Here is a 17,259-nt window from a genome sequence, read left to right as displayed (position 1 = left end):
TCAAAGGTCAAAAAAGGCTATCCTTAACTTTATCAATCCACTAATGAAGAAGGTGAAATGAAATGTATCGAATTGAACCTGGTGAAACTAAAAAGTGTTTCTAACAATCATCTTTTAACTGTTCTTTGTTTCATTCATCAAACCAATGAAGCAAACTTTTATATTATTACACCTGCTTTTCTTAGTAGTGATTTAACATATTTATTTAGCGTTTTCGTATTTTTTCTCATTTACCCAAGTCAAAATTTTTGATGGTTTTCCATTGATGGATCAACATAATCTTGATGGTAGCCATCAATGAACCATTTTAATATATTGATGGTAACCATCAGCCCGAAGTAGGAATTCGGACTGATTTATGATGGTCCAACATAAGAATAGCAACTTGTTTTAATGGTTTGTTCATGTTGAACCACCAGAAATTTCCATCATAGTTTATAAAAGAAACCTAAAAAGAACCAAATGATTTTGAAGGTATATTCCTGCTTGATCAACAAAACTCTCCATTAAACCATCATGGAAATGTATTGTTGAGCCATTATGGACCATCACGAATTTCCATAGAATACTAGAAATCAAATGCTGAAACGACCATGAACAACCATCATCCCAATGCAGGAATTTCGGCTGATTTATGATGGTCCAACATTAAAAAAGATTTTTTATGGTATATTCCTGAGAACTAACAAGAGTTTCCATTAAACCATCATAGAAATGTATTGTTGAGCCATTATGGACCATCACGAATTTCCATAGTATACTAGAAATCAAATGCTGAAACGACCATGAACAACCATCATCCCAATGCAGGAATTTCGGCTGATTTATGATGGTCCAACATTAAAAAAGATTTTTTATGGTATATTCCTGAGAACTAACAAGAGTTTCCATTAAACCATCATGGAAATGTATTTTTGAGCCATTATGGACCATCACGAATTTCCATAGTATACTAGAAATCGAATGTTGAAACGACCATGAACAACCATCATCCCAATGTAGGAATTTGGGCTGATTTATGATGGTCCAACATTAAAAAAGATTTTTTATGGTATATTCCTGAGAACTAACAAAACTTTCCATTAAACCATCATGAAAATGTATGGTTGAGTCATTATGGACCATCACGAATTTCCATAGTATACTAAATCGAATGTTGAAACGACCATGAACAACCATTATCCCAATGTAGGAATTTGGGCTGATTTATGATGCTCCAACATTAAAAAAGATTTTTTATGGTATATTCCTGAGAACTAACAAAACTTTCCATTAAACCATCATGAAAATGTATGGTTGAGCCATTATGGACCATCACGAATTTCCATAGTATACTAGAAATCGAATGTTGAAACGACCATGAACAACCATCATCCCAATGTAGGAATTTGGGCTGATTTATGATGGTCCAACATTAAAAAATATTTTTTATGGTATATTCCTGAGAACTAACAAGAGTTTCCATTAAACCATCATGGAAATGTATTGTTGAGCCATTATGGACCATCACGAATTTCCATAGTATACTAGAAATCAAATGTTGAAACGACCGTGAACAACCATCATCCCAATGTAGGAATTTGGGCTGATTTATGATGCTCCAACATTAAAAAAGATTTTTTATGGTATATTCCTGAGAACTAACAAGAGTTTCCATTGAACCATCATGGAAATGTATTGTTGAGCCATTATGGACCATCACGAATTTCCATAGTATACTAGAAATCAAATGTTGAAACGACCATGAACAACCATCATCCCAATGTAGGAATTTGGGCTGATTTATGATGCTCCAACATTAAAAAAGATTTTTTATGGTATATTCCTGAGAACTAACAAGAGTTTCCATTAAACCATCATGGAAATGTATTGTTGAGCCATTATGGACCATCACGAATTTCCATAGTATACTAGAAATCAAATGTTGAAACGACCATGAACAACCATCATCCCAATGTAGGAATTCGGGCTGATTTATGATGGTCCAACATTAAAAAAGATTTTTTATGGTATATTCCTGAGAACTAACAAGAATTTCCATTAAACCATCATGGAAATGTATTGTTGAGCCATTATGGACCATCACGAATTTCCATAGTATACTAGAAATCAAATGTTGAAACGACCATGAACAACCATCATCCCAATGTAGGAATTCGGGCTGATTTATGATGCTCCAACATTAAAAAAGATTTTTTATGGTATATTCCTGAGAACTAACAAGAATTTCCATTAAACCATCATGGAAATGTATTGTTGAGTCATTATGGACCATCACGAATTTCCATAGTATACTAGAAATCAAATGTTGAAACGATCATGAACAACCATCATCCCAATGCAGGAATTTCGGCTGATTTATGATGGTCCAAAATTAAAAAAAAAATTTTTTGGCATATTCCTGAGAACTAACAAGAATTTCCATTAAACCATCATGGAAATGTACAGTTGGAACCATCATGAACCATCACGGATCATCATGGACTGCTGGTTCATGAGAATCAAACTTCTCTTGATGGTAAACCATCATAGTAATAAAGTAGTATTTTCAACATGGAATGATGGAAGTCTGTTGACATATCAAACACCATGAACGCATAATGATAGTGACCATCATGAATCTCATTGAAACCAACATAAATCATCAAGAATTTTGAATTTGGTAAACATTAATTTAAGACTAAAATTTTAATGTGCACACTGTAATCATTTTATTGACCCTAAAAATACTTTAAAAGTGATATACTAAAAATATTAATATTAAATACTGTACTTGCGGAATATCCTGTTGATTGAAACGAAAAATTATAAAATTTAGCTAACGCAAATTCTAAAATATTCTACGCCAGGAGAAAAATTCATATGTGAAGCGAAAATATATTCATCATAAGCATATAAAGAGCTGTAAAAATAACAATTGAAAACAACACAATAGTATTTGAGAATTTTATCGAAGTTAGAAGCTTAAGAAATCGATTTATTTCTTTCGATTATGATTTTCATCACTGCAGACAAATAAAAATAAACATCAGCGACGGAAATCGATTGACGGGGAGAAAAAATTTAAATTTCTTTTTCGAGAAATGGATTTGCATTATTGTATTCAGCTGAAGTTTATTTTCAGATGCCTTATTTTTTTTTTAAAAGTTCAGAAATCGAAAAGTTCAAAGCTGAGCACTGAGAATAGAATCACCTGCGAGCCGAATATGAATATGTTTCCCCGAGAGAAAGTAACAGAGGAGACACCTTTGCACGAAATAATCGAAAAAAAGGCAAGAAGAGAAAGAACTGTAGTGACAGTGAACGTTTTCTGCAACTCGATTGTGAGAAGAAAAAAGAATTTTATATTACAAGAATAGGCCAGTACCTGAAGAATTAAGCATAAAAAATTAAATCTCCGAACGGGAATAATTAAGGGAAAGCTGGTAAGTGTTTTAAAAGTTAGATTTCGCTCCAAAGCGAATAAGGGTTGTCCATAATTAGGATGTCATATTGTTTTCAATATTTTTTATTTTTTTTCTTCCTTTAGTCATATTTCACCATTACCCTTACCCTCTTGTCGCATGTCACACTATATTACAAAAATATATACTAGCATTATTGCATAAATACAGTCAAACCCCACTATAGTGAACCTTCAAGGGACCGAAATTTTGGTTCACTATAACCGGGAGTTCACTATATCCGTTACGCAAGCAATTTAACTAATGGTTTCCAAACTCCTCCCTTTCATTACACATTATTTAAATAAATGACTGAAAAATATTATTTAGTAGCGAAAAATGTGTTATTTTTCATTACTCTTCGTCTTGCTTACTAAAAAAAATATTAAAAAAAAAAAAATAGTAATCTTTAGTTGATGAGCAATCCTGACAGAAAATGCATATTGATCCCACTGACACCTTACAGGTGCATTATCTGCCAGGGTTGGAAATATCTGCTTGGTTTGTTTAGGGATGAGAAAGTGAGATAAAAGAAGATTATCGCTCAATTCCCCTCTATAGATGGTTTTAAAAATCGGTATACGTATTTATTTTAAAGTAAAAATTTCGAAATTACAAAAAAAAAAATGAGGAAAAAAAATCAGTTGAAGACAGAAAAAAGTTCATTATATCCAACTTCCTCACTTTTTTGGTTCACTATATCCACAAAAAATAACATTATACGTGTATAGAAGCACGGAACCTAACATTTCGTTCACTATATCCGGGAGTTCACTATAAACAGTGTTCACTATAGCGGGGTTTCACTGTACATACCAGCATATTACGTAATATATATGTTACTGTGAACGACCGAAATTGGTGGTTGTTGACTTCAACCGGTGAATGTTGACAATCACATAGTCGCTTTGGTGAATGTCCTAAATACTATATACTAGGTCTAGTTTAAGTTGCACTTCCCAGTATACATATTTGCCCGGTATCGATGTTTTTTTTAAGGTCAAGTGCCACTGTTTGGCATGCATTTAGCCGGTATTCCGAACACTGATTTTTTTATTAATCTATCCTCAGCAGATCATAAAATATCAAATAAATATAATAATATCAACGAATACATTAATTTCAAATAGGATATAACAAATATTTCGGACATTCACCAAACGGCTATGCGACATTCACCGAGGAAAGTCGACATTCTCTTGATTTCGGTTATTCACGGTAACACATGCACAAACGTCATACTATAGTATAAATCATATTTAAAAATTTATTCCTTTTAAACTTTTGAAGATGGAATTTATGTAAACAACAATACTATTGATTACATGGGTATTTATTTCGTTGAAAAAGATGAAAAAAAAAGGAAAACAAATAGTCTAAAATTATCCAATTTGATGGTTTTCAACTCCCTACCTTTCCCACTCCCCTTGTCTTAAATTGTCACAATTTCAGAAACCCTTTTCTTTCCCTCCAAGCTTGACATCATTTGTGGAGGGCCCCTTATTTGATTTTGGCCTCGGACCTGAAGTGAGTGTCAGCCATCTTCTTGAATTTACGAAAAGGAAAGGGGTCAAAAGAGAGAAAAACTAAAATGCATCTATCCAGACAAGGGAAGTATTCTTGTCTATGCAATATTTTTGCGCGTTATCAATTGAAACTAAAATCAAGCTAATAAGACTACAATATAAATAAAGAGAGAGTATACTTCGAGCTATAAATGAAAAAAAAAGCACAAATGATAAAACAAAAACAGATATACTGTGGTTTGCTATTCCATTTAACAAGAACTTCCGCCAGCGTCGAAACAACGAGTATTAGAAGAAAATACGAGGCAGCCAAGTTGAAACAAGTTATTCAGCATGAGCTTATTCCTCTTCTTTCACTGGTTCAACCGCATTTTTCCTGGTTGTAACTTGTCTGTCTCAGGTTTTCTTTAGTCACTCTATGATTTGGCATTGATGAAGCTACATGTTTATAGAACCAAAACTATTTTGTGCCATTATTTCAGAGATGCCAACTGCTCCGGACGAGCCAAAATAATTTAAAAAACGGTAAATAACTACAAACTAAAATTTGAAAATATTTGACTAATTTTGCTTGCTTTTTAAGAGGTTTAGCATGACATAACTATAATGTAGTGGTGAATCATATAAACCTATGAATTATTTAGAAATAGCGGTAGATTAAAATCTAATAAATTGAATTTATTAAACCAAGAATCACAATTAATAAACTACCACCTGCAAATATTTATTCGCTGTCCGGAGCATGTTGGCATCTCTGTTATTTGTGTGTGTGTGTTTAAAAACTTTATTCAAAGGCCGACCGGACTGTGTATTTGGTACGGAAGCTGATCTTACATCAGAAAGGTTCTGAGTTTTAATCCCGGACAAGGCAAGAATGTTATTTTATTCTCTGTACTATCTGTTCTTACTATGGCAGCAACGTCGGCCCACCCAGTATGGTACCCCTGAAAGAGTGGCCAAGAAATCTGCCTTATTAATACCTGAATGACGAGTGTCAGTCGGGTGGGCATTGGAAGAAAAACTTTATTTTATGAGAGTGATAGTTTAAGAGTTATGAGGGTATTATAAATATAAACTAAAATTTTCGACTTATACCTATTTAATCGACTGATATTGCTCTCAAGACGAGCTACTCCTTCAACACCTAGCTACAGGTAGACCAAAGAGAAATGGAGATGAAGGCTTCACAATTTCGTGACCAATGGCATGATAAAGGCAACGGGGTCAGCGTTGCACAACGGCCATCTCTTTCCAGACAATCTTACTCCCATCAATCTGGAAGTTGGGTGAGCTTTAAGTCACTACAAAAGATAAGACCCGGGTCCTGATATCTCAATGCCTCAACCACTGAACCATAATGGTTCAATAACAGGGTGCGTAGCCAAATTATTCAACAAAAAATAAGCACCTTTTAAGCACTTTTCAAGCATTTCAATAATATTTTTAAGCACTTAAAAAAAACACAATTAGGTAGGATTGGAAATTTTTTGACAATTGACGGTTTTATTTGGTTTTAACCGTCATGTCAAAGAATTAAAAAAAAATTTCGGCACTGTTTTTGACAATTGTCAAAAATTTTTAATCATGTAAATCGAATGGCGCTTTTATGCGCTACGGACTAGATTGCGCAGAAATAGAGTGGGGTTGAATTAATTGTGAAAACGTTGTTTAGGATTCGTAGGACTGATTAGTAGGGAAAATTAACATGGTAAAGGAAAAATCTCATTTTGAAAAAGGGAAATTAAGCACTTTTTAAAAACACCCAATGAAAAGAGCACCTTTAAGGGCCTTTAAAAAACGAAAATCGAAAATAAGCACCTTTAAGCACTTTTTAAAAACGCTACGCACCCTGAATAATTAAGGTAATATACCTTATGCGCTTTAGCTTTGGTCTATGGTATGCTGAATTAAAAGAGGGATAAAACTGATAATATGAAAGTTATGCGAATTTTTAGAACAATGAATATAAATTTGGAGTCAAAAACAATTCCTTGCTATGCATAGTAATGAAGTACTATGCGGAAAGTAATGTTTCAGTTTCCTTAATCTTTGTACTTTACCACACAGAAAAAAACATGATAAAGGCTTGGAGAGGCAAACTCTATAAGGCCTTAATTAAAACTTTAAAAACAATTGTTATTTTTAATGTCACATAATAAGATCAATAAAATATATGTTCAAATATTTTTCTGTAACTCGAATAAGGAAAAAAATCGAAAGAATAACAGGAAGAAAAAAATGTTTTTAATACCAATTTAATAATTTTTGTTTAAGATCTCAAAAAGCTGGAAATTTTTCGTTCTTTTATAACAATAAAATTGCACTAACCTGTACATTGAATATAAATATGTTCTCTTTGGGACATGGCACGATGGCGGCCACCCCCTCCACGAAATAATCGAAGAGGGGGGAAAGGAAGGCTGTCTGTGACATGTCGTCGAGTCTGACGGTGACGCTGTTGAACAACATAGCCTCTGACACCAGTCGCACCTTCAGCTGACACTCAGCGTGTACTTCGTTGATGCCATCTGAAAAAATAAAAAAAAATGAATTGTCAAATCGTCGTGAAAGTTAATTAAAAGACTTGTTGTCATCGGCGAGAAGTTAAGGTGAAGTGTTTTCGAAATGAAATGGATGTTAGGGATTAACAAGTTAGTTTAAAAATTTGTTTGACAAGTTTCGTAAAGTTCGATATATGACAGCTAACTAATTTTTTTCTTCCATTAAATGTGTTACTTTTATTCATGATCTTGTATAGATATTTTTAAAGTTCTTGTCAAAACTGAAGTAAAAAAACTATTTACATTAGGTTCTGCAAATTATATTCAGGTGATGAGAAAAAAAAGTTGAACAAATCTAACGAATCCCCATTGAGAAAGGTGAACACAAAAACCAGTTTGATTGCTGGAGAAATAACACTATTTTTGCAAAAAATCGCGAGAAACTAAATTTAATTTAGTTAATGTGCTCAATTACATTAAAGTAGGAACAAATTAAAATGCTGTTCCATTACTGAAAATAAAAACTTGCAATTTAGAGAAGCACTTTGATTACAACGAATATCTAAATAATTGTAGATCAAGAAAATAAAATTCTAGAGGGGGAAGGGGGATAAATAACATGAAAACAATTCAAATAAAGTTAAGAATTAAGCTGACGTAACTGCTTTTTATTAAAAAAAATACTCATATGATAGTTTGGACGATAAAAAAAGAATAATGAAGCGCAAACAATTTAATAAAAAAAAATCAACTAATAAAATAAATGATAAAAGCTACAATTCTTTATCCAGAGGAGGGGATGGGGCATAAAACACACCCACTTCACATCGAGCTTAACATGGAACTCAGATGGCTTATTTCTCACCTCATGTAATGCGACAGATGGGGTAAAGAGGGCAAAAAAAAAAAGAATAAATAAATAAATAAAAAAAAGATCGAAAAAGGGCTAACGACTTTACCATAACCAGAGAAAAGAAAAAAGAAAAATATAAATCTGTAGTTCAATAAATGATAACATAGCACTGATATCTGTTCTAAACAACAGTTGGATTGGAGCAATGCCACATTGCCAAAAGTTACAAACTTTTTTTCTCGGCTGCTTTGGAATAATTCCAATTTCTTAATCGTGCTTCCTTGAAAAATTGCAATCAAAATCCTGGAAAAATTTTATGTTACGTTACTCTCAAGTACAGTGCGCAAAATAAAAAACGAACCACTCTTAATAACTCTTGCTCCAATAATCGGATCTTCACGTTGTAGGACTCATTCTTAATGATTCGAAGTGTTATCCTCAAATATGCTAATTATTAAATGCAGACGATATTTTAAGTTGCGAAATCAGGCACAAAAACGTACTTTCTCTGAATATATATATACCTTTTTTTTTCTTCCTTTTACTGGTTCGGATTTCCAACCTTCCAAGACATAGGGGGTAGCCGCAATCTGGGGAATATAGTCTCAATAGTTAGGTCAGGAGAGTGACCGGAAGTTTGGACCCCTTCATGCTAATATTTACTTTTTTCTTATTTCGCCATATCTCGAGAAATTTTTAAGCCAATTGAAAATTTTTTGCTCTTAATTATAAAATTCATTTATACGAATTATAAAATTCATTTATATTCATTTATATAATAATTCCAAGCAAAAAATAACTTTTATTCATTTTTTATTTTTTATATAATTTTATATAATATTAGTCAATAAAATTTTAAATTGTTAGGTATACAATTTTTTTAATATATAATTTCAAAGAACATAATTATACATGAAAAATATAAAATTTGGGTGAAATCAGACTAATAGTTCCTGAGAAATCAAATTTTTAAAATACGACTTTTTTGAAATTCGATTTCACAGGAACTATTCGACCGATTTTACTCAAAATTTATATCTTGTTATGCAAAAAATTCTCTACCTTACTATTACACATTTTAACGACCAATATTGTATAAAATTATAGAAAAATAATAAATATTTGCTAAAAGTTATTTTTCGCATGGAATTATCTTCGGATAAAGGAATTTTATAATTGTCTTCAAAAAATTTTCAATTCACTTAGAAATATCTCGAGATATGGCAAATACGCAAAAAGGAAAATTAACTAATGTGTCCAAAATCTCGACAGCTCTCCTGACCAAATTAATGGGCCATATTCCCCAGATTGCGGATACCTCCTATGTCTTGGGGGCAAGAAATCCGAATTCGTCGAAATAAAGGTATGTTCATTCAGAGAAAATACGTTATTGCGTCCGCTTTCGTAACTTAAAATATCGTCTGCACTAATTTATTAGCATATTTGAGGTTACCCTCTCAAACCATTAAGATAGAGTGCAAGAAAGTGAAGATCCTATCATTAGATCAAAAGTTATTTAAGATGGTCCGTTTTTTATTTTGCGCACTGCATAAAGCATACAGAGTATTCCTCAACTACCAAATTTAAACTAAAATTTTAAAATCCTAGTTAATGAAGTTAAAAAAAATAACAACGAAGAGATAAAGAAATCAAACTTTTATCGAAATATGGTAAATTATTACAAAATGTGGAAGAGAAATTATTTTTTGAAGCCAACTAGCGTCTATGAGGTACAAAAAAAGGACGATGTTTTCGTTACATCCGTTACCTTACATTTCGTTAATGGTATTTTAGAAGGCCTGTATATTATTTCTATAAAGGCATAAAAGAAGTAATTGGCACATCAAAATTACTTAAAGTAATTCTCCAATTTTGTTCGCATCTCTTTCATTCAAACAGCAATAATATTCCATGCACCACAACACTTTAAGAAATGACGAGGAATGAAAAAACATATTTCTTAGCCATCGAACGAAAACATAAAAATTTGGGCAAGATTTTTCAAAAGAAAAAAAATCATCCAGATATTGTATTTTTATGACCTCAGGGAAATACGGGGTGTTATTGATGGAGTTGGAAAGAAGGAAAAAAAAAAAGAGCCCAGTACAATTGCCGCAAGTCATAATACTTCAACAAGAAATCCGGATTTATAACCAAAACATTTAAAATGAGAAATAGCAAAACATATTCAATAAACAAAACTTTTTCTCAATAAGAAAGAGGCTTAAAAATACTTTTATTTTACACGCTTTGGTTTATGTTGCCAAAAATTGCTTGAAGCTCGGCCATATAAAAGATTAAAAAACCACAAAACGCGGTGGGTACAGTTAGAAAATAAATCTTGCTTTATTAATTCCAGGAAAGAGTTTTGCACTTTTCGATGTTTTCATTTCATGTAAAGAAGTTTTGTTTAATACATTTTAGCTTTTACTTTCATTTCTTACCCGGGGAAAAAATTTATTTTAGAAGTAAACAGAGTGTGTGAAATTGAGTTGCATGCCTGGGTTTTAGTCCTTTTTTGAAAGAGGATTTTCGTTAAAGTATTCGGGTAAAAGAAAATTGTAACGGTGGCATTGCTCATGTGAAAAATAAATAAATTACTTAGGTGGTTATTTGTTACCAAAAAGGAGAAAAATATTAAAAAAGAGAGACATTTCGGATGGAATATTTTCGTAGTTAATATTTTATATATTCGACGGAAACATTTTCCCAAAATGTCTCGTAATCACATGCAACTAAATAACGAATTCAAGACAACAGTGAAGTCTTAAATTTATTATTAAAAGCATGAATCTGAAATAAATTATAAACATTTTAAAAGTTTCTATTTTTTAACTTCAGAAACTTTCGCATTTCTTTTCCCCTATCTCTGAAAAGAATTTAAAATTATGAGCTTTGTAATAAATCGCACATTCTAATATTGCTGTTAAAAATAATTACAGATTCAAATAACAAGACATTTATAGATTAATAAGTCGTAAAAAAATTAATAATGTAATAGCTTAACAAGAAGAATATAAAATACATAATGCACATTGAAAAATATGCATATTTTACAGATTAGATACAAATGCATGTTTTGACATCTGCGTACGCAGATAAGGTCATGTAGACGTAAATAAATGAAAATAGTTATTATAACAATTTTAGAGCAAAACTCAACTAAAACAGAATTAATCAAAACTTAAAATGAAAAAAAAAAACATGGAAGAAAAAAAAAATAGTTAAATGATGTGCAAAAACAATATATTTTTGAAATTCTGCGCAGGTTTTATGAGGAAATCAAATGAGTTTGAATTAATTTAAATAGGAACAAATCATTCGCAGGAGGAAAAAATAAAATTGTTGTGATTTAAACTTAAAAGGGAAAAAAAATTAAAATCAAAATGGCTAGAAATAAATGTACAAAATGAATATACGTTTTTAAAATGCAATACAAGTTCTGCACAAAACATAAAACAGTTTAATAGTGAAATTAATATTTTCGCAATCTAAATTTAAAACGTAGAAAAAGAAAACAAAACCAAATAAAATTTTCTCCATTATAGTATACTCTCGATATCTCGAAAACCTTGTTAAGTCAAAAAATTATTTTTCTCCTTGGCACAGTGGGCCCGCATCCAAGGTTTCGTGGCCAAAATTAGTATTTCGATAAAATTTGTTTCAAAATTTGTGGGGTTTTATTTAGGGGTTTTTATATGCAGGTAAATTGAATTCATAGCTGAAATTTTGAAATACACTAGAAATACCCAAAAAAAAAAAATGGCGGCTGAAATATGGTGAGAAAAAATTTAAAAGAAATATTATAATACGTTTAAATAATTAAATATAGCAATGAAAACATATTAATTTCCGGAATTTTACATTAAAAATGAAAAACATATAATATTTCCGAAGTAATATTACAAAATAACGCGATTTAATTACAAGCTAAGACGTGAAAAAAACATAATTTTTGTTTTTCGGCATATTTAGTCCACCTTTGCAATATGGGCAAAATTGGGCAGGTTTTTTCGAAAGGAGAAACAAAGAAGACAACAAAAAAAAGTTTAGCTAATTACCTCGCGGAATTTTTTGGAGATAAGTTTCGAAAGTGATTCAAGCATTGTAAAATTTCAAATGATAAGATATAAAGTATAAGTTTGTCAAGAGTATTAACTAATCCAACAAATTGAGAAATTGTACTATAATTTCAGACTAATTGCTCTGATAAAAATGTAACAGTAAGATGAAATTCCTATATATATTTCTGAAATATAATTTAAAAGTTACATTAAAAAAAAATTAACATATTTTTCACTATTGTACTCTTGTCGATCCAAAAAGTAAATTATAATGTTTGGAATGATTATGAATACTTAATTTGGGCGCTATTAAAACTGCCTACACATGTTTCAGTTTAATGTAATTTTGACTTTTGGCCGAAGATCATGGTCTTCTTGCCCTCAGTGCTTGGTATTATATGTAACCCTAATGTTAATTTGAATTCCTATGTCTTCTCAAAATCCTGTTACGTCAAATTGTTTTTCGAAATACAAACTGAATTTTTTCGAAAAAATAAAAATGTAAGTTTATTGTAAACCAATTATTTTCTATTTAATGCATTATTATTTTTGTCTTACTATGAAAAATAAAATTGTCATTTTTGCATTTAGACTTATAGTCTACTATTATTTCCCTCATATTTATTAGTAGTTAGTCTTATGCTTCGTTTATCTACATTTTAGAATAATATTTCTTAGAATATATTTTCCTACTTTTTAGAACATATTTAGTTCTGAACTTGTAATCTAGAAAACTCGCTATTTCGAAATTTTTTTTTTATTCTCGAAATTTCCCTTCAACTTGGAGATATCGAGAGTATATTGCATTAAATGAAATAACTGAAACTGCTTTGGTAAAGAGTTTTTAATTACCAATTTTATTTTTATCATTATAATTATTAATATTATTATTGTTATTATATTATTAATATTTTATAATTAATTATTTTTCTCATTAATTTAAATTCGAAATTATTTTGGAAAAACATTAAAAAGTTTTTCAATTTAAACAGCAAAAAGTAATGCTTAGTGTAAAAAAGCTTTCATTTGGATTGAAAAATATGCGCGACACATTTTAAAAGAGGAAAAACAACATCCCCATCGTCAAAATCACTCACCCACTTAGATGTGAGCAATATATATTTTCAGTGGGTTTATCTGATATGTCCCCCTCCCCCACAGCGGTCGGGATTGAGATGGAAAAAATTGAATTTTTTATTGAATTACAGACAAAAGCCCTCAAAGTGGGGAGTACAAGTAAAAATCTCGGATGACGTCACGCCCTATAGCACAATTGAGTCGAGAGTAATCAAAATGACCCACTTACCAAATACGGGAATAATATGAAAGTGTTAAAAGTGAGCTTTAAGGTTGAGATTAATTTCCAGATAATAATTACAATAAACGACACTTAAAAATCACAAAAGCATTAATGTTTTGTATTTCGATTTTAAATCACCTGTGCAATTATTTTATACTTAAGAAATGCACTTTCAATGCAACTGAGTTTTTTTAATATTTTATTTGGAATGTTTGAAAAAAAAATTTTTTTTCTTCCTTTTGTAAAGAATTTTTTTGTTGTTGCCATTTTCAAAAGTTTCCAATTTAATCGTTTTCACTCTCCGCTTTGCTTCGATGACACTACATTGCCTTTGAAGCACTTAAGAAGTGTTCAAAACGATATATTTAACTACGTTCAGAATAATTCGCATTGCTATATTTGCCCTTTGGTGCAGGTGCGCGCAAGGGAGGGCCGCTGGATAACAGGTTACCTCTAATAAATGATTCACGGTAGAACACAGAAGAAAAAAAATAATTAAAAAGCAGTGCTTTTTTTGAAAATCTGCGCAGGTTTCGAGCTCAAATTATTTACAAACCGAACGAAAATTATTGTAATCCAAATTTGAAATGTAAACTACGGAATGTACAGTGCGAAATAAAAACGGACCGACCTGAATAACTTTTGATCTAATGATCGGATCTTCAAGTTCTAGGATTCAATTTTAATAATTTGAAGGATTGAAATTTAAAATTTATGGAACAAGAAATCAACAATTCAAAATTAATAAAAAAGATTTAAATAAATTAAATATTAGAAACAGATTAAACATTGATATAAACATTAAATCAAGTATTTTTATAAGTCAAATAGATTAAAATTAAATTAATAATTAAAAAATAATTTGCTAAATAAAAAACTTTCTGCTCTATTTTTATTAACTGTTATGCTTGAATTTAATTAATTTCAGCTGCACTTGCTAACACGGTGAATAATCTTACACCACCCCGAATATTCTAATTAAGATTAAAAAAAATTATCCTTTTTTTCATCTTTAGAAGGATAATTAATGTCCGTAATTTTTTAAATAATAATAATAAATATCGGTATAGTTTGATGTTTTTTGGGTCCCGGTCCTCCTTCATAAGCCAGTTGACATATAAATTGAGTTGGTAAGTTGATATATTTAATAATCCACTGAGGACAACTAAAGAAATAAGCTTAAGAAATCACGTGAGGGAACAAAGAGCTGGTGAGCCTTATCTTGCTGACTTTTTGTTTCCTAAATCTCATGAAAGTATTAATAACTAATAAATATCACACATATTTCATACCTGCTGTTGAGTTATCAATTTCAGATATATACACTAGAAGACAAGAAACAAAAAATGTTTAGAATCTATGTATTTGGGCGTTTAACATTTCAAGCCTAAGTCAAAATATTATAAGAAGCGCGAATGATGTGACCAAAGTGCTGTTGTTGTTGTGGCTTATCCTCCAAATGCCTGACGAAGTCAGACAAGGTCCATCAGACCGTTGACCCTAAGGACCAGAGGACCAGGGGATGAATATATGTCTTCTCTGGAAAGTCCCAAACAGTCCAGGATGCGTTCGAGAGAAGCTTGCTCAGTTTGACATTTGGACCTGTCCTCGATGATTCTCCTGCCTTCGAAAAACGAGAGACTTTTTGTGTGACCACTACCGAAGTTCTAATATCAGCTATGACCGGTCATGACGAATTCTGTTCCCACCGGGTACGGACCACAATGCTGACGTTGAATATTCTCAGCAGTATAAGGATCATGAGTAAAACTACTCACTCTGTCAGGCTAACAGTAAGAGGTTTTGGTTTCCATGTAACAAAAATTAAGGCTAATTGCACAAAAAAAGCTCCACAAAGGCTAGTTTGTCTCAATACTTGATCCAGGAATTCCCTTGTCTTTTGGTTGGGTTCAAAATTACAGAGCTAAGAGGATGGACATCGATAGCGGTAAACAGCTAATGAATGTTATGGTGATATCAAAAGAAAACACGACGTAAAGAAGTTTGATGATCCGGATATGATTAACAGTTAAGCATCTCAACGGATTTCTTCGAATCAGATATCAAGTAAATAAAAGAAAGCACAGAAGAATAATCCTTGACAGTTATTACATGGTTGATCGATCTAAATGCGAGAATCAGGTACGAACTAAGCAGTGGAAGGCATGGCGGAATGAACTCATCATTTTGTAGAAGATAGATAGAAACTTCTGAATGAATATGAGAATAGATACGAACTAAACAAGAGAATTCATGGTTGAATAAGCTTTGAAGTTTATATAAGATTGTGCAGATAAATAGTTTCCTGAGTATTAAAAATAGGAAAAAACTATAGACAAAAGAAAGTACGGCAAAACAAATCTAGCAATTCTTCTAAGATTAGAAAGAAAAAAAAACAACTCAAAAAATGCGAGAATCAGGTACAAATTGAATGAAAAAATTAACAAATATTTTACCAAAATCCGTATAATATACATCTATGCATTTCACTATGAGCAATAATTTTGGCAAAAAAAAGCTTAGCAATTCGTCTAAGATTGACAGCAAGATTCTCATATTTATTAAATTAAGATCAATAAAAGAAAGAAGTAAGCATAAAAAAATCATGATATAATTAATTAAGGAATCAGCTTTTGATTGAAAGCCAAACAGCTCAATGAAAGTTAAAATGAGTTACGAAAAAAAAACAATTAAAAACATGACGATGTAAACTGTTAATAGAACTAATGAGATAACACTTGTCACTTATTGTCAGACAGGCATAACAATGTCACGCTATAACTATCCCTAGCTATCAGCCAGGGTACCACAAAGATAGTCAGGGGTCTGTCTAGGTTTTTCTGTCAGGTACCTATTTTGTGAAAATTTGGACGTAATTTGTAAAAAATTAAAAATTATATTAAAAAATCAACACAAAAATATGGATTTATCGTTTCTTAAGGGATACAAAAATGACATTTTAAGAAAAAGTATTTTGTGAAACTACCGTTTTTCCTAAAATTGAATTTGTGAAACTACCGTTTTTCCTAAAGTTGAATTTGTGAAGGTACCGCTAAGCGGTAGTAAATTTGGTCTGGACAGACCCCTGATAGTGCAAATGTCACTAAGGCATTAAACGAAAACGTAAAAAAAATTAGGTAGCGATAAGGCGGGTTGCCAAAGATAAGTGCAAAATGTTACTAAGTCATTCAAAGACAACGTATAAAATTTTATAAAACTGATGGTATATTTGTTATTGCAAAACTCAACAGAAAAGATTTCGTAATAAAAGCGAAATAGCTGATGCACACACATATTTATGTCCACAGATTTTATGTTCAGTTTTATTGCTTTAATTTTCGCAAAGAAATTACTTCCCAAACAAACCATAAAGATGTAGAAAAATAAATACGATACCCTTCGCCTTGAAAAAATATCACTATAATTTTTCTCAATTCCACGTTAAACATGGCATGAATGAATAATTTTCTTATAAATATGCAACTGGCAACAATCTACGATCGCCAACACAAAAAGAAAAACCTCAACGAAATCGAAAAGCTAGAAAATTATTCGAAGTTGAAGTGCTCTAC

At 31.2% G+C, this 17,259-nt stretch overlaps 1 protein-coding gene across 2 annotated transcripts in view; it reads right to left on the bottom strand.

Moving 5' to 3' along the window:
- The window catches only part of stan (Protocadherin-like wing polarity protein stan), a 420,791-nt gene that overhangs the window by 173,989 nt on the left and 229,543 nt on the right, over window positions 1-17,259 (bottom strand). For both annotated transcript variants that reach the window (XM_043041038.3, XM_043041047.3), the window contains exon 2: window positions 7,298-7,497. In XM_043041038.3, coding sequence (XP_042896972.2) covers window positions 7,298-7,497 — 200 coding nt within the window. The remainder of the gene's footprint in view (window positions 1-7,297; window positions 7,498-17,259) is intronic.

This window comes from Parasteatoda tepidariorum, chromosome 10, assembly GCF_982258835.1.
Source record: "Parasteatoda tepidariorum strain Cologne lab strain chromosome 10, Ptep-v5.0, whole genome shotgun sequence".
Taxonomy (NCBI): Eukaryota; Metazoa; Arthropoda; class Arachnida; order Araneae; family Theridiidae; genus Parasteatoda; species Parasteatoda tepidariorum.
This window is presented reverse-complemented; position numbering and strand designations above follow the sequence as displayed.